This window comes from Caloenas nicobarica, chromosome 3 (assembly GCF_036013445.1).
Source record: "Caloenas nicobarica isolate bCalNic1 chromosome 3, bCalNic1.hap1, whole genome shotgun sequence".
NCBI lineage: Eukaryota > Metazoa > Chordata > Aves > Columbiformes > Columbidae > Caloenas > Caloenas nicobarica.
This window is the reverse complement of record NC_088247.1, coordinates 51,734,051-51,758,833: the sequence shown is the minus strand read 5'-3', so window position 1 is coordinate 51,758,833 and position 24,783 is coordinate 51,734,051. Positions and strand designations below refer to the sequence as shown.

Sequence of the window (24,783 nt, the reverse complement as noted above, 5' to 3'; positions counted from 1 at the left end):
CTATGCACAAAAAAGTTTATAATAAAATAATATAGTAGGGAGTACCACATTTTATAAGTAGCAGTCCTGTGACATTTTTCTTTCAAGACAAAATAAAACTCAATACACTTGCGCCTGAATTGTCTATCCCCACTTTTCCACCCTCCTGGCTTAGGCCAAATATTAATTACAGATATCCTAAGAATTACTTTTTTTTTGGTACTAAAAAATGTTTTCCTATGCAGTCACTTGCATTAGTTCAACAGCACTTTCCAATATCTAAACATAGGGTGTGCTGCTGCCCATCCTGTGATTTCAATTAACTAGTCTTTGCATAAACCGGGCCTAGACAGCATTCTTAAAAGCATGATTCATTAATCCTTTTTGTTCGTCCACTTTAAATCAGGTTTTGTCCTTTAACGTATCTGTTCCTTGGATACCCCTTCAAATAAGTCATTTTTGAAGGCTTTTCATTATTGTTCAGACACTCGAAAGCTAGAGATTACACACATCAGCAACCTACCAAAAGCTCTTCCAGAAACCACATCTTTTCTGAATCATGGGCATTCGAGGAAAGAAAATCCAATACAACATTAAAATGAAAACATAAGACCCTGTAATAGTACAAAACTTGTTTCCAAAAGCTTACAAAAGATTTCTGAGACAAATTTCAGTAGTTCTTGAGTGGTCAAACACATAAAGCACCCAAAGAATCCCTTCTGTATTTAGGTGGAAAGCCGGCAGAGAAGTGTAACAAATTTGTTTGTTTCTTTGTTGCCATTTTCACAATTAAGATAAATAATGATGTCTCATCAATGGACTACAATCAACATTAGGAAATTTCTAATGTTTTGCAGAATTTTTGGAGGATTCTTTCCTTTTGGCCAGAAAAGCACTTTTGCTTTTTTTTTGTTGTTGTTACATTTGAAGTTGCGTGTTAAGGATAAAATATCACAGACATCTAGATCTACTATATTCTGCCAAGACTACAGGGTAATAACACAAACTTGTAATTAAAAACCTCTATATATATGTGTGTGTGTGTGCATGCTGTGTTAGAGAGAGGCTGGAGTAGTTTAGAAAGTTCCAAAATTTCCCTCCCTAAAGTAACACTGCCCATACATCAGCATGCCACTTCGGAATACTGATCAATCATGTAGAAGACAAAATGCAAGTTACTAAAAAACAGGTTTTAAGTCTAGCATTTTCTTTCTCTGATAATTTTCTTTTTTGTGAAAAATGATCAGTTACAAATTTCTAAGATGCATCCTTAAAACCTGAGAACAGACCCCATCAAGCCTTTTTATGGGCAATTTATGAAGCTGCCATATTGGCCATGATCTTTTTATTTCCAAAATGAAATATAATCTTATAAATGGATTGAAGATACTACAAATATATCATTTTCACTATATAACTACAGATTCTACAGTTTTCTGAAGTGTCAGAGAAATTACAGGGAGTGACAATCACACAAGAGCAACAAGATTAAGATGACATTTTACAACAATCTGCTTTAAGAAGTTATCATGCAACTTCCTCCTACAAAAACTATTTATTTTTCTGTCAAAAAGAGGAGAAAAAAAAAAAACCACCAAATATGAATTTTTTCAAGTAGAAGTAATAATATGGTACTTCAAGCCCTCGTTACTCCTCTAAAGATCAAACTTTGTTTCCATAATATGTTGTGGATCGTTGCCCACATATTTTTACAGCGTAAAATACATTGCCACTTGCTATTTCTTTTAAAATTCCTCTTTACTAATTTATGTAGTATATACCCAAAGTAAAACACAAAGTAAGATTTAATCACTTTAAAGCTGCAAAATATTCCAGTAATAAGTTAAACATTTACGAAAAGGATTTACTCAAGTAATTTAATGCTCAATGTGGATATCAGTTGCAAGCCTCAATTCTTCATTTCTTTACAACTAGAAGAGTTTATTAAGCTGAGTCAGGACAATCCTATCCGAAAGAGTCATCCAAAAAAAAAAAATCATAGGGCAATTATCTAAGGCAATTACCATAGCTAAGACAATGAAAAGCAAAAATCTACCAGACACCTGATTATGATCAAAGAAATCATGTGAAAAAGAGAAGGGACACAGAGAAACAAGGGCATACTGACAACAAACCAAAAGTGACTTGCAAACAAACACCTATTTCAAAAAATAAAATGGTCAGTCGTTCTGCTCCATCACTGACAATGGCACTACTCAGGCGGCATTTTGATATGGGAACTTTGCGGCTCCTCAACCGATCACTTAATAAGTTTGTTTTTGAAATTTTACCTTGACTGACTGTTAATGAGCACTGCTTTTCTCTGAAGGGTTAAACCCTCTACAAGGCACCAGGGGCATGGAGCTATAGCAGGAGGCTGTGGTTTTCAGGGCAGACTCTGGGCTAAGAAAGATGGTGGGGCTACCTGGTATGTAGACATTGGGCTGGTGCCAGGTTTAAGAGTTTCGTCAAGAAGTTATGTTAAGCTTACAGCTGAGAAAAAAAAAACCAACAACAACTTAGGCACAAACTTGTGACAGATTATTACTGTTATTCTCATTTCGCAGAGGGACTTGAAGTAAAATGAGATACTCCATGGGAATATAAACTGCTAAGTGATACAGGAAGAAATATCTGGTTCTTCTGACTCCCTGTTCAGTACTTTATCTACTGGATCATGTTATTAAAAGGAAAATAAGACCACTCTGAAGCCTTTCAAAGCAAGGCATGACAGAGAATAGCACTTTTCATGTATTAGAATGTTTAAGCAGTTTATACAATCTGCATTGTTCCACTTCTGGCTTTACAGAGCTTTATCCAAAATAACTCAAGCCTATCAGTTATTTTCAACACTGTTGTGAGTGTGCCTCACGAGAATGAGGTGTATTACCTTACGTACTGACTCTGATAGGATTAAGTCAAATCACACGTTTGCACGCAGATTCTATGCTTACATGCACAAATAGGTACCTGATAGGTATGTATATGCATAATGCATATATGTGTACACATGTACGCACAAGCAGACACTCATATATAAGTAAGACCGAGCAACTATTTATATGAGTTCAAAGATCAGACTTTAACTTTTGTTTGAACTATTTCCAAAGAACACTTTAAAAAATTATTCTTTTTTGCCAAACGCTGCATGATCCACATCTTGTAAAAAAAAGGCCTTTCGTGATTTGAAAAGAAGAATTAACAAAAATGCTAAAAAATAGTTACAGTTGATTAGGATTGGTTTAATATCAGCAAAAACCAAAGGATACGTTTATTTCATGTATGAATTAGTTCCTAGAGGAATTCTTAACTATCAATCACACTTAAGCTCCAATGGAAACACAGTTAACAACAAAACATTTTAGGAATATCTTGGTGTCTTACAATATGCATCCTGACGTCAATTTCTATTTTTGTGTGGAATCTAAGACAATTTGGTCAATTACATTTGAAAGGAACACAGCAAGTAGTACAGCTCTGGTAAACAAAACCTAAGTTTCAAGAGGGACCAAACTACGTCCGTACCTAATGAATGTTGCATTAACAGAGGTAATTCTATTGGAAAATACTACCAGCAAAATGATACAGAATTCTGAACTGAGCTGCAGATAAACTTTTTACAAAAAAAAAATAGCTGCTAATAATTTCAATTAACTGTGCGCACACAAGATGGTTAACCTTTATTATCAACTTACTATTTTATATGCTTAATAGCAATTCAGAAGTATGTGAAAGAAGGAGAATAATTTCTAGCTGAAAAGTATCCAAGATGTTTTCCAACTCTAGCTTATATTACAATATTATAAGGTTGGCTTTGGGTGGAGGAAGGTTATTATTAAAAAAAAAAAATATTCCTCTGCAATTTTTAGGATGTTTATAACAAAATAACAAATCTCCTCACTATTGTGTCAATACTACATGAGGAGTTCTAGAGCGTTAAATCAAATATTAGTTAGTACTTTAATGTGTTTCCCAATGCATTTCTGATTTTATTTATGATTAGAAGAACATAAGGAATAAAATCAAAATACAGTTCAAGGATGTCCACGATACCAAACCAATCACAGTAAGAAACTATTTTTCCTCTAAATTCAGTGAAGTAGCACATCACAAGTGCTATTAAAGATAGCAAAACAGTTTCAGACAAATGAAATAGAAATAGTAATAAAGATGTTTTATTCTAGGATAAACAGGTGTATACTATACAACAATTTCTATGCTTGAAAAGTAAAAGCTGTGCTGAGTAACCAACAGCGTATTTGCAAATTATTTTGCTCTGGCAAGCACATGTAGTATTTTCAGCTATTACAGTAAGTTTTCAGTGAACCCACTTACCTTTAAAAGCTGATATTTTATAATTATGCTGGATAGCAGCCACCATGTCCTTCCAGAAGTCATATGTTTTCTGACGATCATGCTGTAAGTGTCAAAAGGAACCTAGTCATTATATCAAGTATCAGCTGTTTTGAGCTTTCGTATTGAAACAGTGACAGGAATGGCATTAATAAACAAAAGTATTTGAAGTAAAACAGACAGTAGGATTCAGGACACACCAGGACTCAGTAGTACCCAGCTTAACTTTTGTTAAACACAGACAAGTTATCTCACTACTTCAAAAGGTTATGTTGGGGGCGGGAAGAGGAAGGAGAAATGAGAAAAGATTCATATTTGTGAGGAACTCTAAGATGTTATAGCAAAGGGCAGCATTAGACCCAACAGCATCTTACTGAATGAGCCATCCCACTGACATCTGAGAAAAAGAAGTGCCTAGAGCTGCAGATACTGTACTTAATTAGCAGTTGACATTATTTACAGCCTGGCACTAATATCACCTTCCACCCTCAGCACTGGCAAAACCCTTGGCTGTAATTTAGAGGTAATGTCCTCCTGCCAACAGCTCTGCCCCAAACACTGTACAAAACATTCATCCAGATGCCAGGCTGCGCAGCACTACGTTACATCGCACTCTGAAGGCTGCCAAAGCCCAGCTCTGGCAGAAGGACAGGGGAAGGTGATCTGCACCTATGAACACACTCTCAATGTTCCTAGAAAGCCACCCAGGCACAGAAGAGCTTCAGCCAGCACTCTACAACTCTGAAAATTTTAGGAGCACTAAATTAAACACAGATGCAATCATGCAGCCAGACAGTATTACAGAGCAGAGGATTAGCTACAGAGCTTGTAAGGGGTGCTCAGGGTTACAAGGTACTGGGCAGCAGTAAAACAGGTAGTACGGTCTCTTGAAGTTTCTACACCGTAGAAGGTATCAGTGTTACAGGCTTTCCACACTTACATTAGGACAAATTCCAATGCAACTGCTAACAGATTTCATGGCATTGCCCTCTGTGTCCTGACCTCTGCATTGATACCTAAATAACGACCCATTTTGTAAGCATAAGCCATTTTCTAGAGAGGGAAAAATTCAGAAGCTGGAAGAAAAAAACAAACCAAAATAAACCCCACACAAAACACCAAACTGAACAAACCAACCCTTAATGTTGCCAACCAAAAACATGTAGCTTATAGGTACTGAAGTAAGCTGCTATTTCAGGCCTAATCTGCCATGGAGGCTTCCAGAAGAACAGTCTGCCCTTAATTTCACAGCCAGCAAGTCACACTACCAGGGTCTTCTGTGCACGACTGATAAGCACCATGGTGGTCTGCTTATCATCCACTGGCTCTACAGGTTTAGAGCTGGAAAGATAACAATGCTGTGGCTTTAAGATTTGGGTTTTTTTTTTAATCCATTCCTATAGCAAACTGCTGTAGAGACACATAAAAGGACTAATAAAAAGTTTCATATATGTCAAACTTCAGTTATCTGCTAGCTAAGGTCATTATTCAAAACCACATTGAGGAGATGCTGGGGAGCACGTATCTGACCAGTGGCGATGGCACTAGCCTACAGTAGTAGCACTAACCTTGGGACAGACAGAATCAACTGTCCACTCCCCTCATATTGCAAGTGGATTACTTGCTCCTTAGTTTGGGGGTTTGGCTTTTTTTGTTTCTTTTTTTAAAAAAACAAAATAAATAATCAGTGCAAAGAGGTAACTTCCTTAGACCACCCTTTTGAGGATAGATGGATACTAGTTTAAAAGTGAGTACACTACCTTCAAAATATTTGACCTCAGAGAAGACTAAAATGACTGACAAACTAATTCCTTGCAAACCGGCAGCCATTGCATGAGATGGACAAGAAAAACAGCAATTCTCAGAAAGCAGAGAGAAAACTGTGTGCATGCCTATGCAGTCCACCATGATTTTGGCAGTGATTATCAAATGTGATTTCATTAGCTGAGGTATCGGACAAAGTAGTATTTTGTGAAGAGCTTCAGTGCAAAGATTCAAAACACCGAGAAGCTCCTCTGCTTTGCCTGAAAGTATGTAAGAGTTCTGGTCTCGGGACACAGCAAAAGCAGATTCATTTGTAACAGTGTACAACAGTCCAGCATCCAACTCATGTCTAAAATCATTTTGCATTCAAACCTAGAAGTTCTCTCATTTGTTTCCAGTAGGAAGCTTTCCTGATCCTAGAACGTGGTCTGGAAATGGTAAGAAAATAGCCCTTACTGAACAGGCTCCAAGAACATGAAATAGAAGCCTTTACTTCCTTTTAGAAATGTGGAGGAAGAAAATGCGATGGTTTCTAACCCTTAGGATGCAGAATGTTGCAGGCATGAGTGCTGGAGAGCACTTCATAGCACCTCCTGCCTTGCATCCTTCTCATCTGGTTGACGCTAACCTTCCAGGGAATTCCTGTAGCCCTCCTGTTGAAACTGGGCCAACATCTGTCAAAATATTCAGGAACTTCTAGCTGATAAAGAAGGTGCACAACCCACTTCTGGTAGCTCTCTGGAGAAACAGCATGAGTTTAATCCTCTCTGGCTGAAGATGGCACTGACCCAAGTGTTCCAGCTTGCAAACTAGTAACTGAACATGCAAGCTTATAACACACATGCTGTGACATGCTTTCTCTCCCAATATGTAGGTGATTTGTGCTGAGTCTAAATATAAACTAAAGTAACACAATACAGATGTTACATCTGAGAAAGGGTCCTAAGCTGTGAACAGTAGAGGAAGGGGATTAATCAGGCACAAAATTATGAGTCTTATGGTGCACCTGTCCTCAGTGTTTCCTGATAAGCCAGCTTTAGCTGACTCTCCATGCAGCACTTGGACTTAGGTAGCAATCTACTTAACATGCTATTCTGGAGTGGAGGCTAAAGCCTCAAGTCAGCTGATACCCAAAGGGATCCAAGATACCCATCTCATAGCTCTGAATTTCACTCTGCAGACAAGGTTTAGTATTTGCAATTTTCACTGCTGCCGTGTTTGGTACTTTTAGACAGATTATGTCAGTACTCTTCTGACACCACTATACTTTCTGTATGAGAGGAACCTTCTCCTACCCCCAGCTGCACACAAGTCAAAGATTCAACCTTTCTTTAACACAACCAAATCAATTAGCATCAAACTTCAAAGGCAGGATTTCTGAACACACAATCTATCTAAAAAGCACTGAAAAAGGTTCAAGAAATTGTATTTTCTGCCTTGAGAACTGAACTTATTGTTTAGCAGAGAAAAAAAACCTGGATATTATTCTAGAGGTGTATTTACAATTTGTGTACACAGATCAATATATTTAAGACAAAAACAAGTTTAAAAAAGGATGGAGGTGAGCTTTCAACTCATTAACGCAATTTATCAAACCGTGTTATTCAGAAGACAAATTTAATTCAAGTATCATCAAGTATAATGAAAGGAGATTTTTAAGAACTATATTCTGCATGTCACAGAGGAAACTAGAAAAAACAGTGCATTTCTATTCGTATCCTAGTTATTTGTGCCCTCTGGTGGAAGTACATTTAATTTGAACATGCCATGTAGCTCACAGTTATCCTAAGAGATAACTTTAATATGCTAAGTCTGACATGAAAAACTCTAAACAAGAAGCAGCTAAAGACCTTGGTTTTGTTCAATATACTATTTGTATGCATTTAATAATGCATGCAAGAAGTGTGGTGGGGAAGAGAAATACAATGCAATACTTGGTTTCAAACAACCCAGTTCTTACCTGATCTAAGCTGTCCACAACCCTTGCACACAAGAGAGCTCCTGGCAGGTCAAAATAATTATCGTACAAATAGTATTTAGCTGGAAAAATAAGAAAAAAAAAATTCTACTTTTTTTTAGAAATCTGTATTGTATGCTTTAATCACAAATAAAAAGACATTTAAATAATAGTATAAGCTCTGATTTGGATTTTACTGGTAACAAGTATTATTTGCTTCCTAATCTTTGTTAGCCTTCATTCCCGCTTCTGATTTTCATAACTGGGAACTGAAAGTTGTTCACATATATCGAGGCAGTGAGATCTTAAAAATACATTTTAAGGTTCTAAAATTTAAGATGGAAGAGATGAAGGAGAACCGTGAGTTTTAAGGTTAGGACAGTATTACTCAGCTCTTCGAAAATATCTATTTCCCTAGCAATGGAAACACAGAGTTTGAGAAGTTGTTTCACAACCATTTGGACAGGTCTTACGCATAGTCTTGTCCTTTGCACACACATGCTGCAGACAGCAACTTAGCCCCAGGGGAAGCATGCCTACATTATTATGTGAGCCTCCAAAACAGAGCAAAATCAGGAGGGTGCAAATGTCCCCCCAGACTGAAGTCACATTCAACAATTTCCTCCTAGGAGTGAAAGGACTCAACTAGTGACTTCTTTTTTTTAATTCATTATCTTCTCTGTGCTCTCTCTCTCTCTTATGTATTTTAAAGAACAAGTCAGCAAAACAGGAATTAACATTCACAAGAGAGACCAAGTGCACTTCCCAAAGATAAGAAAGGCACATTTGCTATATGACCAAAAGAAACTTTTCTACCTTGTTGCAAATGATTGCTTGCAGTTTAGAATAACCATCATAAGTTTATGTCAGCAAATTCTCAAGGAAAATATTTCCAGTACACAGGACAATGCAACTTAACTGAGCATGTTATGTGTATTACTCACAACTGCCAAGTTCAAAGTAGAATAGAGAAGAAGCAAAACCAAGAAACTTCAATTGCAGGAGAGGAAGATTTGCTTCTAGACCTGCTCTGTTCTTTGCACCTGCATCTAGTCTTCCAGTAGCAACATGGATGGTAATAAGTCAGCAATTAAGAAAAATTTAAGATTTACCAACTACGTCTGAAATGATATAGGCTGGTAATCTTAATCTACTTCATCAAGGAACAACGTGCCCATCTCTATAACTAAAACATGCCTATCATGTCAGCTCATTTGTGTCATCACTGGTGACCTAAATTTAAGTTGACTTCTAGTATTAGCAGTTGAAAATACAAAAAAAAAAAACAAAAACAACTCTCCCCCAAAACATTTACCTATTCCAGTAATTCTCAGCTCAGGTATTTTTAAATATTTGTGGTAAGAACTAACACTATGAGGTACTGAAGGGGGCAGAGCAATTTCAAAGCAGAGGACTTGCTAACCTGAGCGGGAAACCATTCCACTGACTGTATTGAAATGCTTCCACTCCCTCCTTCCAAATGTCTCCAGGATCTCTTCAGATGTCATGCACTTTGTACCATGGCTTGCCCTATTTGATGCATTAAGTTAGTTATATTACAAAACAAAACAAAAAAGAGAGAAAGTTAAAAACAGCCAAACTACTCTTAGTGCAAAGTAATGCATTGCAACTGAATATGGAGGTGCATGCAAGTTGATCAGAAGTAACTTTTTATATTATAATTTCAAAGCTTCCCAGGACCTAAGCCTTTACCATATACATTACAGTCCTCAATAAAAGCCCTACTATACAGAGGTTTGGTTGGCTGGGGGCACAGCTACTGTGCCTCACCTGCTAACACAATCACTCTGTATGGGTCGAATGTTCTCAATTGTGTCAGGACACATGCTATACTTGAACTATCAATATACACTGCACAATAAAACACAGTGCAGAAAGCCTATACATCACTCTGAAGCCTGGGAACATTCACATAGCGCAGGGCAGAACTATGGAAAAGTGCTAGTTTGAGCCCCACAAGCAGCTGCGTAATACAGAAGTAAGCACAAGCCTTTTTAGGAATTAGAAATCAACTAGTTTGACCATCAAATTGGGCCCCAAAAAGAAGGCACAGACTCCAGTTTTGAAGCAAATGCAGGCAATGCTAGGAGAAGCAATCTTGTATCACTCTTCCTTTTATTGTGGTACATCCTCCAGTCTTGAATTCTGCATTTTGTACTCCAAAATTCGTGGTACTAAACAAATTTCAGGATACATAGAGACCCGCAGATATTTCTTTCTTTCTTTCTATGAGATCTGGTTTTCCCTAGCATCTTCAAGCTCCTTCTCCCACATACTATTCTATCTTAAACACTAAAGAGTTTTTCATTTCAGAAAAAAATTAAGGGGGAAATAGGACTGGGATTGACATACTTTAGATATATTTATTTTTAAGATTTGTGATTCAAAACAGAAGTCTTCTTAAAAAAGAAAAGAGGGAAAGAGCAACTAAAGATGAACTGAAATGATGACTGAAGGCAAGATATAACTTAATAGAAAAAAAACAATTTTGAAAGCAAATGTGTTGGTTCCTGTGTTTAGCTTACCTCAGGCTATTTAAATTATTTTGAATGTGTACAGTACAAAGACAGTAGTGCTCTTGTCATTAGCATTAGTCATTAGCACTGACTCTGAGTCAGGTTAATCACAATTCAATGAAAAACCTCAACCTGGATCTTAGCAGAACTGCACAAAGAGTACACTGGTAGCCACTGAAAAAGTGAGTTTACTTTCAAGATCAGTATGCCCTCAGAGTGTTAGATGTTTATGAAAAATGAGATATTCTTTACTAGCAGCTAGTATGGAAGTATTACGAAAAAACTGCATATGTAACATTAATAAAAACTGAGCACCACATTACCAAAGACTATTTAAACTTCTACATTTAGTAAATGAATGTATGCTGAATTTAGTATTTTAAATATTTAATAGAACAGCAAGACGGCTTTTAGAAGGAGGAAAAATTTTTTGTGTTTAACAATATAAATTTATTGTCAATATTACCTTAAAACTGTTCCATCTTCTGCTAGTTTCAGGAAGTTTCCTTCTTCTATGTCCAACACCAAGCCTTTACAACTAAGAATAAGTTTATTTTAAGGAAGAAACAAACATTTAAAGCTTTCAGAAAAGTGCCTTGCTATAGGTCAGAATAGTGAAATGCAGTTACAGAAGGTATACAATGATGCTACACAAAGGCAGCAAAATCACAACTCTTCAAATACTTCCATGTTTGAACAATGCTCTATATATGCAAATACATATTACTACAATGAGGACTGGATTTCACTTACAAAGCAAATTCCTACTAAACAAATCCAGTTCCATTGTTCAGTGACTATTCCTATAGATAACATTGGAGGATTAAGGCCCAAACATATACAACTAAGAAATGTGATATTTAAGCCACTTCTATTAAACAAATACATTTTTTTTATTGGTGGCAACTCCTCAACTTATCATTACTAGACCAATAACACCAATTATTAAGACGGGCAGAACATCATTCTGAATGAGACAACTGAATATCCAAGAACACGTAAATCAGAAGCATTGCCACGCTAGGCAGTGCTAACAAGGTAAAGAATTGACAGCGTACAAGAGTTCCTAACTCTCCTAGTAAATCTGTACCTTACAGATAATTGAATCTACATTCACTTAGGTTGTTAACTCAGAGTTCAGTGGCTAGGATAATAACGAATAAACAAGACTGAAAAAGTAATGTCATCTTCATCCGCTGTTATAAGGTACCCAGAGGAAAGATGTGCCACAAAGGCAGCAAACGGACCCCAGCTTTTCACAAATTACACCTGGGTGAGTAGCAATGACACACTGGCTACCAGCACTGTGGGCCTGCAGGTCCACATCCCCAGCTCCAATAAGGAACTGAAACTGAGATACCTAGATCTTAACAAAGGATTTCATCCATCAGAGGCCTCAAAATATGAGAAATACAGATACATTGCTTATCACATGAAAGCTGAAATCAGTCTGGTTGGAAACTGTTGAGTCAAATACTGAATTGCAAAAACAACTGATCCAAACTGGTCCCACAGTAATACATGCATTACTTGAAAAACACTCCTGTGTTTCTCCTACAAAATTTAGTAATTACCTGCTCATCAAGCCCTCACCCCGCTGGCCTAGATAATAACCTGTTCAAGCTGGAAGAGATTAATGTTCAGGCTTCTCCTGCTCAGAAGCCACCGAGCTCAGAACAGCAGCTTGCATTTCAGCCTCTTGCATCACAGATTTGTGTCTGATGTGTCATCCACCAGCTACCTCCTGGGCACACCAACTTTCCTCGGTTCCTCAGAAGGTTGTTGGGATTATTCTGCCTTACACAAACAAAACCACACCTGTCCAGATAAAAATTACTGAATTCTGATGGTTACAGGATTTACCAGTTGAACTGAAGGTAGGAAACAAAGGAGATATATAAACTAAGAGAGTAAGTCAGACTAAAAGGCTTGTGTCTAGTCAGCTAGAAGCACAAAGAAAGCTTGGATGCTCAGTTCTCTCTTCAAAATACCACATTAGAATTATCTCATGACAAATATTTGCTCAAACAAGTATTTAAAACTGTAATTTTTGATTTATCTATTGGGCTTGACAATGATAACAACAATGACCTAATAAGAGAGGCTGTTTTCCAAGCTTTGTAACAGTTACAGAATAAAGGAAATTATGAAGAAAGTTTGTGTTATTTTCAACATACTCACCAGAAGTCTAAGCTGTCTGGAGCTAGAGTCAGCAAGTCTTTGTCATAACCCTTCTCCGTTACCAGATAGTGGGCAAAACTATCATATATTAACTACAAATGAAAAAATAAATGCATTAATTATATTGAACAGGTGAGACCAAAGATACTGCTTCCCTGGAAACTGACAAGATGCAAGTGTTAGTGCCTCCTATGCAAAATCAAACCAGGGACCTTGGGCCCCTGCCTCGCTGCCTCTACTACCAGGGGATAGTGCCTGAGGGTGTTTTTGTCATGGCTTGAAACCAGCTCAAGATGCTAATACAGCAGTTCTGGTGCAATGTGTCCAGCATAACCAAGTTTATAGCGTTCTACCTTATTGTCTTCGTGTTTCAAGGCTGTTGGGAAACAGAGATGGTACGTACCTAAGACTAGTCACTACTCACCCCTCCCCAGTCTTTTTTTGATTTTAAAGTGTCACAGTTACCAATACTCAACAAGTGGATTCTGAATCAATAAACAAATACCTTTAGGGGAAATTTTTAAACTATCCAACAGAACATATTTTGAAGAAAACAGGCAACTACTAAGTAAATTGTTACTGTTTATAAGTTCATAAAGAAGAACACTGTTAAAGCCTGATACATCAGTCGGTGATTTATTAATGTAACATGCTGGTAAAGTTGTACAAAATCATTTACGAAGGTGCTGCTAGACCCTTAGAGACCACACAAAAATAGTAATTACTCCCTTTTTCTCATTATTCTTTCATTAAAGCTGTTCCCTGGCCTTTTTTTCCTTAATTACAAAAGCCGCTGTTGGAACGAATATGAATAATGTCTGAGAAAGACTAAAATGAAGGCCAACACCGAAAGAGTAGTAACTAACTGCATCTTCAGCTATGCCTGTCAGCAATGGGCAAGTGTCATTCTTTGTTCTATGAGAAGACGAAGAGAGAACTAAGTTCAGTAAATGTTTTGGGGTTTTTGTTTGTTTGTTTTTTCTCTATTTTGTTATTTTTATTATTTATTTTATCTCTTTCTAGTTATCAACTCTCTAATATCTGCCTTCATCAGACAAAATTCTTACCAGGAAGGATGTGCCTGTGAAAGATGTAATGTGCGTGGCATAACAGAAAGAATATGGAAGGTAAGCCTAGAGTTGTATACATTCCAGCAGGAAATTAAGAGCTCGTATATTTCATAACTTGCTACTATCGAACACTCTTTTGTACAAAAGATGCCTCTCTACAGAAAGTGACCCACAGCTAAAGGAAGCAATGCAATTTTTCAATGCAGGACACACTGAATCATACCTATTTATAAATGGGACATCTCATAAACATTTGTTTCTATACCGAATTCTGAAGCATCTTGCAATTAGTATAGGAGTCCTATGCAGTGTAAAATGTACTATAGGTGAATGGAGGCAACTAAAACGGGAAAGGAGGACACTATGAGCATCCATGGCAGAAGACAGCTCTGTGGCAAAGTCCTGACATCAACAAAGGAGGATGTGTCAATGAAAGATTATCAGGGAGCACATGCCAGTACAACAGGGCTAACTCAGAGGTGCCGAGCGCCCTTAAGCTTGACGTCTTATTTTAAACACCAGAAAGTTTGCAAAGGTCGCCTGTCGAAAGCGCTGCGGGCTCCTAACTCTGCCTGCAGCATCTCTCCATTTGGCGGACGGGGCTCTACCTTCTCCTCAGCGCCGCTAAAATTAGAAAATCTCTCAAGAAGCACCATTTTCAAGGGAGAAGACATGGCTGTGCCCTTTGCTCGGGCAGAGGCCTGCCGAGGAACGCGCTGGCAAGACGTGCGCTTGTGTTTAGGTTTCTCCACGGGTACCCGAGCCAGCAGGCTCGGGGCTCCCGGCCCCCGCGCCCCCCGGGGCCCGCCGCCCCGCTCCCCGGCACTTGCCCTTCCCCTTGGGCAGGCGGCGGCGAGCGGGACGGAGCGGGGGGGCCCGGCTCCCAGGCCGTGCCGTGCCGCACCGCACCGCACTCACCCGTGCGCTCTGCGGGAGGTGGTACCGGCAGAGCGTGTGGTCCAGGTCGAAGCCCATCACGTCGCAGTCAGCCAGGGAGAAATCCCGCTGCATCGCCGAAGCGCCGCCGCCACCGCCGCGGGGAGGCGGTCGGAGGAGGAAGAGGAGGAGGAGGAGAAGGAAGGGGCGAGGGCGGTGCTTCCTGCGGCGCGGGGCGGGGCGGCCGGAGCCCCCCGCCCTCCCCGCGGCGGGGCCGCCCTCACCTGCGTGGGGCCCGGGGCTGCCGCGGAGGACGGGCTGGACAGCCTGGCGGCAAAGCCCCCGGCGGGGAGAACGCGGTTTGGATAAGGCGAGCGCCGGGCAGTTTGCCCGGAGGCGTGTTCGAGCGCTCGGGTTTCAAAAATAACGTTTCCCGCCGAGGCTTCGTGCGCTTGGGAACAGGCGTGGGAACGGAGGGGTCCAGTTGCATCCAGCTGCAGTTCATCAGAGGTGCAAGTCCACTGGAGGGTGCTCTGCCAGACCTGGTGAGCAGGGCGCAGGTGGGAGCGGAAAAAAGGAATTAGTCTGGGTTAGTGTGAGGGCTGCCAGTCAATGCTACACTGAAAGTAGACAAACATTACTACTACTTCATTATCAAAGTCCCCGTAGGGTATAAGCAACACTATAAAGTAAACAACACTGTTAAAAAACCAAAACCCCAGAGGTAACTAACCACCTTTTAATTTCTTGGCAGCTTTGGTAATCAAAAAATGTATAACATTCAGAACAGTACAGTCTGCATCCAGATAACGTAATCAAATGGGTATTTTGATAGGTGCCTGCCCAACAAGTATTGCTGTAGTGCAATTAGAAAGAAAGTGCTGTCTGCACAGAAGTACCGTGTTTGCAGAAAAGGAAACAGATGTGAGTTGTATTGGCTCAATTCCGTTCTCTGTGGTTGAACTTGAATCTGTTGTCTAGTTAAGGTCAGACTCAGGGTGCTTAATAGCAGGGCTTGACAGCCTTGTTGGCAGGACCTCCTCATTCCTCTCTGCAGCTCTGATGGCACCACCAAAACTTTGTTTTGATCCAGAAAAATTGAAGAAGTCTAGTTCAATTACTCTGCAAATATTATTTTTAATTTTTGTATGACCATAAATAGAATAATATAAAAAGTATTTAAACTGAGAGCAATTGTTACACAACGTTTAATGCAAGTAATCTTTTCCAGCATTGCCTTCCTGTGCACAGCTGTAGACGTTGTGCTTTGCAGGTGGGAAAGTTGGGGTGCTTAATCACAGCAGTAATGCAAACCAGCAGTTTTGATTATATGAGAATAATTATGTTTTGATTATATCAAATTATGATTTGATTTTTACAGGTGGCTCAATGATGATTTGGTATTCCAGAGTGAAATGCTTTTGGAAATATACTCAAATAGCTGAATGAGGTACAATGTACTTATGTATTAAAATTCAGTTTGCTATGCTCAGGTGGACACAGATGAGAGAAATTTAAACAACATGACCTATCAGATATGCTTAAAAATGCTACAGAGAAGTTCAGTATCAGATTAGAAAATGGAATAGACAGGAAAATACATGGAAATTAGGAATAAAATTCACTAATGCTAATAGTAGGACAGGATGAGCACTTGAGGTGTCACAGCAAGAAAGAAATGGATTGCATAATTGTACCTCAGACCATTGCATAGCAGCTTCTTTCAAAGGCTCTCAGTATTTTCCACAGATATTAATATATTTTCTAATGCTGTTGTGCATTAGGTATATATATGCACACCACCTATATCGTATACACCATACATTATACATACATACCATAAATTAGGTATACATAATGTTACATACATATGTTTTAGATAGATGTTAAATATGTACATGCATGTATGTATATATTTTTGAAATTAACGAATGTGAAACCTGAGTATACAGACATTCATCCAGGGATCACAACTATAAAGATGAGGCGGCAGCCTGGGAACTCTGAGCACAAGACACTTTATCTTCCTAAAGCTGCTCAGTTTAGGAAACACGGAGCAAATTCCTGCCCCACTGAAGTCAATGACCACAGTTTTGATTGACTTGAGTAGGTCCAAATGTTCACCTACAGCTGCTGTTTCACACTATTGTCACACTAACTTAAAGTATGTCTGACTTGCAGATTATATCAGTATGTCTCTCTTATTCCAGATTGGCTGGTTTTTTCCACAATGGCTTATGCTGCTTCCAAAATTGTGTTTAGATTATGGCATTTTAAAATTTTAACTTTGCTTGCTATGCCTGTAAAACATTTTATACAAAAACTCCCCACAAAAACAACACAATGTAGTACTGAAAAGTCTGGACAAATATTTGCAAATTATATATTCATTGATAGAATTATGGGACAGTTTGGTTTGTAAGGGACCTTTGAACATAATCTGGTCCAATCTGCAGGCTACTCTGTTCACTGTCAGATGAATCTAATCTTGAACATCCAGATTTTATGAGTGCTGCACGATTATATTGACAGTAACAACAAGCTATCTTAGAATTTGCAACACGAATGTACTAATCATATTCAATCTTAAACCACTTTGTGTGAAGGAACAATACTCACCAATGGAGAGATTCAGCACGTAAAATACCAGGTGCATAAAGCTGAAGATTAAATTAGAAGATGACAAAAAGAAATATTTAAAATGTTGATGAAGAGAATTGGTTTTCAGTTCTAAGAAAAGAGAAGATAAACAAGCGAATATCACCTTTATCTTCAGTATTCACAGCACAAACATGATAACAGGAAAGTATCAGCAGTTTTCTTTCAGCACATAGCCCCCCCAAATTTCTTTCTTTTTCATTTGTCTTAAAAGTGCTGCTCTGTCTCTCAATTTCTTTCTTCCTTTCAGATGAATCCTTTAAACATATTGACGTTCTCCTCTAGGGCCTTTCTCAGAATGGAGCTGCCTTTAATCGAAATCCTCTGTAAAAACTGAACTACCTTAATATGTTAACGGCATCCTTTCCAATTCCTTTTTCAGCTCTGTCTTTCAAGTCTGATAGTTCCGTTAGCTGCTCAGAGATGTCCGCATCACTTAGTTTTTTTGCATGGTTAACTTATGCATCATAGTAATTACTTTTATATTGTACATATGTGGTGATAAGCCACTGGGAAAAACTGTAAATCCTGTCCTAGCAAAGGAAGTTTCTAACTGGTCACACTGAAGGAGAAATTCTGTTTTACTGCTGCAGTCACCTCCCTGTGATAGCTGGTGGGAGAAGTCATCCCATCATCCACTTTTTCAAGTGATCTAGAGTAGATGCGTGAGTAGGTTCAGCTTCTTCAAAACCCTCTGCAAAATTTGAGAAATAATATGTATTAAAATGCTGATCCTGATGAAGTTTTGTTTTTCATCCATTAGACTGTTGGAGAGGGGCCAGAGGATGGCCATCAAGATGATCAGAGGGCTGGAACACCTCTCCTATGAGGACAGGCTGAGAGAGTTGGTGTTGTCCAGCCTGGAGAAGAGAAGGCTCTGGGGAGACCTTATTTTGGCTTTTCAGTACTTAAAAAGGGCCTATGAGAAAGATGGGGACAGACTTTTTAGCAAGGCCTGTTGTCAGAGGACAAGGGGTAATGGTTTTAAACTAGAAGAGGGAAGATCCAGACTAGACATGAGGAAGAAATTTTTTTATGATGAGGGTGGTGAAACACTGGCACAGGTTGCCCAGAGAGGTGGTAGATGCCCCATCCCTGGAGACATTCCAGGCCAGGCTGGACGGGGCTCTGAGCAACCTGATCTAGTTGAAGATGTCCCTGCTCATGGCAGGGGGGTTGGACTAGATAACCTTTAAAAGTCCCTTCCAACCCAAACGATTCTATACTTCTATGATTCTTCTATGATAATTGCTTTTGGTGTGGCTCAGCTCCTGCAGCTGCAGCATCCCTCAGGCTGAGGCTGGGACTGAGAGGCTGCCCAGAGGGAGCTCCAGGCTCCCTCCCACAGTCCCCACAACCAGCACGGCTGGGCAGTGGGGCTGCCCACAGGCATACAGACCTCCCTGCAGCGGGCAGGACAGGGCAGCGGGTGCTGCCCGTGCTTGGCGCCTTTAGCAACCTGCGGGAAACACATGCGAAGTGCGAGATCTGATGGGTGAAAGCCTGTTACAGACATGAAGAGGGGCATTTTGGTTTTCATCGTGCCTCATGCCTGCTTTGCATGCAGAAGATGCTCCTAATTTTAGAGCACAGGAGTATGCTAACATGCCCCAGAGAGTGAAAGGAAGGTAAAAGAGCCCGGTAACATATATATAGGTGCGAGAACCATGTCAAAATCCTTCAAACAAATCTTAGCTTTCACACAGAAGTTGTAGGCCTCTGAATAAGACAGGTACACCAGCTCCTTGCTTTCTTTGCCCTTAAGAGGGCAGCATTACAATACAATGGAGCATCCCTCCGAGTTCGCTTTGAGTCATTGGGACCTTAATCTATTGTACTTGCCTTAAACTTTGGTTTTGTTTTTCTAAGGCTGTGTAAGTTGACTTTTTCAGTTATGTTTTGTCCCAGCTATGCAGTTGCAGCCATTTGCCTATTTAGGCAAATGTTATAACAATTTAATTGAAAAAAGGAAAGGGGCCCTTGTATTGCTATGGAAAATAAAACAAGAATTTGAACAAACATGAAGCATTTTCATTTTAGACAAGTAACACCTTCTTACACAAAAGTCAGCTCAGAACATTCTAGATTTTTACGTGTTTGTTTTTAAAAACAAATTAAAATACTTTTGGAGTAGAATAATTCAAACCGAGAAGTGTTGTTGTTGGTTTTTATATATATTTACTTTAGCACACTGGTAAGAGCTAGAACCTCAGGTTTGCACTTGATTTAGCTTTTAACCTATGAAGTTTGTCAATGCACAGGTGCACAGAGGAGTGCATCACAGCCCAGCGTCCCCACCCTGCACTGACAGAGAACCTTCATCCCCACTGAAGCATAATGCCCACTCTCCCCGCTGGGATAATTCCCTATACTTCACTGCACAAACTCCCCATCCGAGAACTGTAACTTCCATCCTGGACTGACAGGAGGACGGACCACATGTCGCAGGCCTAGCCAACTGGGCCAGCTCAGGGAGCTCTGCATACACATCTCCTGAGAGCTCCCTTTATCCTCCTGCAGTCTGGGATAGCTCCCATACAAACCAAAAAATGCTGTTGCTCTAACTTCACTGCCATGTCAGGTAGACGCACGTATTAGACCCACAGCACACAACTACCCTTAATGACCCCTGAAAAGCCACCACACAGCTCCCATCCTACAGGTAGTTCCTGGCAATGCACCACTACCCTTCTGCTTCCTCTCTCATGCATGGATCAACAACCAGATTCAAATACAATGCAATTGCTTTGACATTTGAATGCAGTACCTATTTATCTCAAAGGGCCCAGGGACCACAGAGCTAGCTTCATCCCTGACCGTGCAGTCACAGCTTGAAAGAAACACAAGTAATCAGTGGTAGTCACACAGGTACAACGCATTTCTGGGATTTAGCATGAAATTATACTTTCAGTGGGATTACTCACATGTTTAAAGTTAAGCAGGATTGCAGGATTTGGTACCTTTTTTAAGTTTAGGACATTTAGGAGGAAATACTTTTCTTTAGGAACCATCAAAGGAGTAAGCTAAGAATATGCATAAGCAGGCCTCTGACTTATTACACAGTGATGCTTTAGTAGACATAGATCTAACAACACAAATTCAACTCAAGGATATCCTGGTTCTCCGTAAGAGAACGAAATCTGTCAAGAGTATTTGCTTTGAAAAACAGTGACTACCACTTACTATTTCCTTAGTAGACCTTTAAAAGTTTAGCAAAATACTATGTAATCTTCAAGGCATCCCTCTGTGGCACACGGGGTGCCTTGTTACTAGGTAGAGAAGCCCCGTGAACTTATTTGATTATTGATCAGGATTTAAGATTTGATTAAATTCTAGTGATTTCATATTGAGTTTTTTTAGTAGCCTTTTTATATGGCACAAAATATGGACACATTAACTTTTTCAATCACGCACATACGATTTACAGCATCCTGCTGGGAGTGGGACATCTGATTACATCTGGCACCTCAGTACTATATTGGTTACATTCTATGTCTCATCAGCAGAGAAATGAGACTTGTTCTGCTAAAGAGACAAGATTTCCAAAAGTAACCCCAAGAGTTCATTAAAAGGTTAAACAGATAGTAATCCACTAGGTGCTCAGAATCTCTCAAAAGCCTGCTTATTGTCCTTATCACCTCTCTCAGATCTTGTAATCTAGCTCAGGCTGTTCCCACGCAACATGAAAAGAAGGAAATGAAAATCAATGATTTTGTCAGAGTGATTAATAGCCAAGGCTGATTGCTGGGCCCTTAATGAGCATGTATTTTCAAACTCTGAATACTTGTCTAAAGATACTTTGAAAGATTTTTCTTTTTGAGCTGGATGTATGCTACACTTAGTCAAAAGAAATTGTACTGTAAATATGGACTTTTTGGGAAGCTATACTTCCAAAGCAGACCCGTATGTATTTTATGGTGAAAGAACTGTGCAGTTTCTGTGATCTACGGGACACTGCCTTATTTCTTCTAAGTTTTTTGTGAACATACCATTATTTTATTTTTACAGTTTCAAGCATAAAATGCAGAGCAGGACTCCTAAGTTCCCAGTCTTCATTTTCCATTCATTCATGGTGTGTTCATGTGCAGATCACTTAATTGCTTATGGCTTCAATTTCTCTGTAAGCAAAATTGGAATATGTCCAATTCAGACATTCTGAGGATTTCTGAGTTGTTCAAGTGGGTTACAGGCTTGCATTTCAGGCCCTACGCTTGCTAATGATTGCATGAAAGACAAATCTGGCGTATTTCAATAGACAGTCTGCATAAAAGGATGGAGCTATTGAAGAGCCAGTGGGAAATGCCACAAGTATAAAATGATGGACTTGAAGATCACAGAACTAGGAAAGGCCTGAATACAGTCCTCTTCTTGCCCTGGGGCAGGATCAATCCACCTGCAAACATCCTTAATAGTCAGTTGTCTAACTTCTTCTTAAAAAGGATCAAAGAGTCACTGAGGCAATTTCTTCCAGTGTTTAACAGTCCTTACACACAGAATGTACTGAGTTTTCTCCCCCACTCCATGTCAAAAAAAAGTCTCTGCTGTTCTAATGCATCTATTTTTTCTCGTGTTTTGTCCTATTCCTAGCAGATATGAGAACCACATCATTGTGCACCAGCCTTCTATCTGTTTGAAAGTTGCTGCTATATATTTTCCCACAGATTCTTTTTGTTTGGTTATTTAAGATCCTTCCTTAAAGGCTGAGAGGTCTCAAACCCACTTATCTTTCCTTCTCAATCTGGCTGATATTCATTCATCACTCCTTCATTATCAAATCGTTCCATACTTTTTTTTTTTCCTTCTGGAATACAGGACCAAAACTTGGACACATTGCTCCAGTTTTGGCCTCACTCGGGCTGAGTATGGAAATAATGAACCCACAATAATGTAACACAGCAATCTGTGCCGTTAAAGTAACATACAAGTTACTTAGTTCAGTACAATCATCACCATCTTAGGATTTTCAAGATCAAATTCTTTCTATAACCATGATGCATAGATAAATCAGGTTTTTTTCCTTAGTTTAGAAATAAGTCATAATCAACGAGTGCTTGATCTATTTAAGAAATATTTTCTTCTGTATGTGTTCATTATTGAGTATACTGAACACTGAGACTGATGTTACTTGGAGCAGCAATAATAAAATGCTTATAGTAGTACTTATAAATCTTAAATATAAGAGCTTATTTTGAATATAAATTGCATTGGATATTTACTGTTCTGCTTCTGTCTCTAGAGGGTGTCTAGTAATGATCTGATGAAAGCATAAAAAGAAGTATGCTGGATTTTGGTAAGAAGAAAGTGACCTAGAGGAATATATTCTAAAACTCTAAGTATCTATTAAGCATAAAGAAGATTCCATCATGCTGATGCAAGATCTGTGCTGTATTTCTGTGTAAGTCTGTGAAGAAGGTCAGAGATGCCTCTTCTGCTTTTGGGAAAACAGTGTGTTCACATTTACCTATGTTGTTGTGTTGAGCCTCATGCTGTTCTCAGGGAGAGGGGGAATTTGGGTGCAGCTTAAAGCTGTGGAAACAAAGACAGAGGAAAAGGAATTTGGGAAAATTTTGTCAGAGAAGGTAAGTAAATTATTTTGTCTACAACAACAGAAATCTCTATCACAAGTACTCACTGAAAGTATCGCTAAAGGTGCTTGCTTCCTATTCCCTTTCCTTACTCTTATGAGGACCATGTCTTGCATGTTGGGTAACATTCTTTGTACAGCATCTTACTGCACATTTGTGAAAGACAGATACAGCAGAAAGAAAACAGGAGGTAGGAAACTATATAGAAAATATACAATGAGAGAGAGAAACCTAGCCTGGAAGGTGGATGGACAGTACACAAGGTTCATATAATCACAGGAACTCATCACAGACCCAGCCCTGTTCCTACAGAGAGATTTTAGCTGTATAAAATGCAAGTGTGTGCATAATTTATAGGAATATGGAGTGATTTCTCTAAGTATGATTTATGTAGCAGGAAGAATAAAAGCGATATGGAGTGGAGAGGGAGGTGCTGAGTTCTCCTCCTTGGTATCCAGTGACAGGACATGTGGGAATGGTTCAAAGATGTGCCAGGGGAGGTTTAGACTGGGCATTAGGAGGCGTTTCTTTACCGAGAGGGTGGTCAAACACTGGAACAAGCTTCCTGGAGAGGTGGTCGATGCCCCAAGCCTGTCAGTGTTTAAGAGGCAAGTGTGAGCCAATGTAGGTAGGTTGCAGGAACAACCAGAGGCCACAGATGCAAGGCAAAGAGCAAATTTATTTTTCTTACCTTGTTACAGGGGGATCTCTGGAACAGCACCTGAGCTCCCGAGCAGAGGTCACACAAGCGGAGGCGCAGGCACTGCAGAATTCAGTCCTTGGTGAAGATCAACGAGCCTGCTCATTTTGGCCGGTGTGTAGGGAGTCACGCAGGCGCAGTTTACCACACTGCTTTTGATCTTTGCCTGAAGGAATCTCGAGGATGTACGATAAGGTGCCTTTATGACTTTTTTCACAGGCCTATTATCTAAACACAAAGGTTCTACTTGTGATTTATGTGTTTTTCTACTCCCCAGCTGCAGTCACTTCAGCATACTTATAATTCTCCTCCTTGCCATTCTTGCACTATTCGCGCACAAGGCATTTGGACAATGCCCTTAAAAACATGGTTTAACTTTTGGTCAGCCCTGAACTTGTCAGGCAGTTGGACTAGATGATCATTGTAGGTCCCTTCCAACTGAAATTTCTATTCTATTCTATTCTATTCTATTCTATTCTATTCTATTCTATTCTATTCTATTCTATTCTATTCTATTCTATTCTATTCTATTCTATTCCATTCCATTCCATTCCATTCCATTCCATTCCATTCCATTCTCTATGTTATGCTATGCTATTCCTATTGTATTTTAAAATTAATAGCTAGTGTTTTTCTACTGCTTTTACATGTAATATTTCAGTAATTTAAAGTCACTAAAAAGATTTGTTTCTTTAAAAGGTATAGCAATATATTCTAATTGTAAGATTTAGCTCCTTGTAAGATGCTACCTTTCCTACATGCACAGGTCAGGGGAGAGTACCGATTTTATTTTTCTGGAAAAAAACCCAACCCAACCCAAAACCAACAACAAAACAAACAAATAAACAAAAAAACCCCACCCCACTTTCATTCACAGTTGACACAATGAGTACAGTGTTTTGATACACTACTCCTTTCCATCCATCCTCTTTGGACTTCTGTGCTTCTGCTGATGCAATTCCAACTTCTGAAGATAATGATGGTAAATAATATTCCTAAGTCATCCATGGCAGAGCATGCAGACTTTGATACAGTAACGTGCAAAATTATCTTGACCCATCATATAATCTTCAAAAACATATACACCTCCTAAATTTAAGAACTATCCATAAAAAGGTCAGTT

General features: G+C 39.2%; 1 protein-coding gene across 1 annotated transcript in view; it reads right to left on the bottom strand.

Moving 5' to 3' along the window:
* Positions 1 to 14,917, bottom strand: part of NT5DC1 (5'-nucleotidase domain containing 1) — a 136,930-nt gene extending 122,013 nt beyond the window's left edge. The window contains exons 1-6 of the mRNA XM_065631354.1: positions 14,760 to 14,917; positions 12,772 to 12,863; positions 11,057 to 11,128; positions 9,477 to 9,583; positions 8,057 to 8,136; positions 4,315 to 4,396 (exon numbers count right to left, since the gene is read on the bottom strand). Of these exons, the coding sequence (XP_065487426.1) occupies positions 4,315 to 4,396; positions 8,057 to 8,136; positions 9,477 to 9,583; positions 11,057 to 11,128; positions 12,772 to 12,863; positions 14,760 to 14,852 (526 nt within the window). The 5' untranslated portion in view covers positions 14,853 to 14,917. The remainder of the gene's footprint in view (positions 1 to 4,314; positions 4,397 to 8,056; positions 8,137 to 9,476; positions 9,584 to 11,056; positions 11,129 to 12,771; positions 12,864 to 14,759) is intronic.
* Positions 14,918 to 24,783: the final 9,866 nt, after the last annotated feature.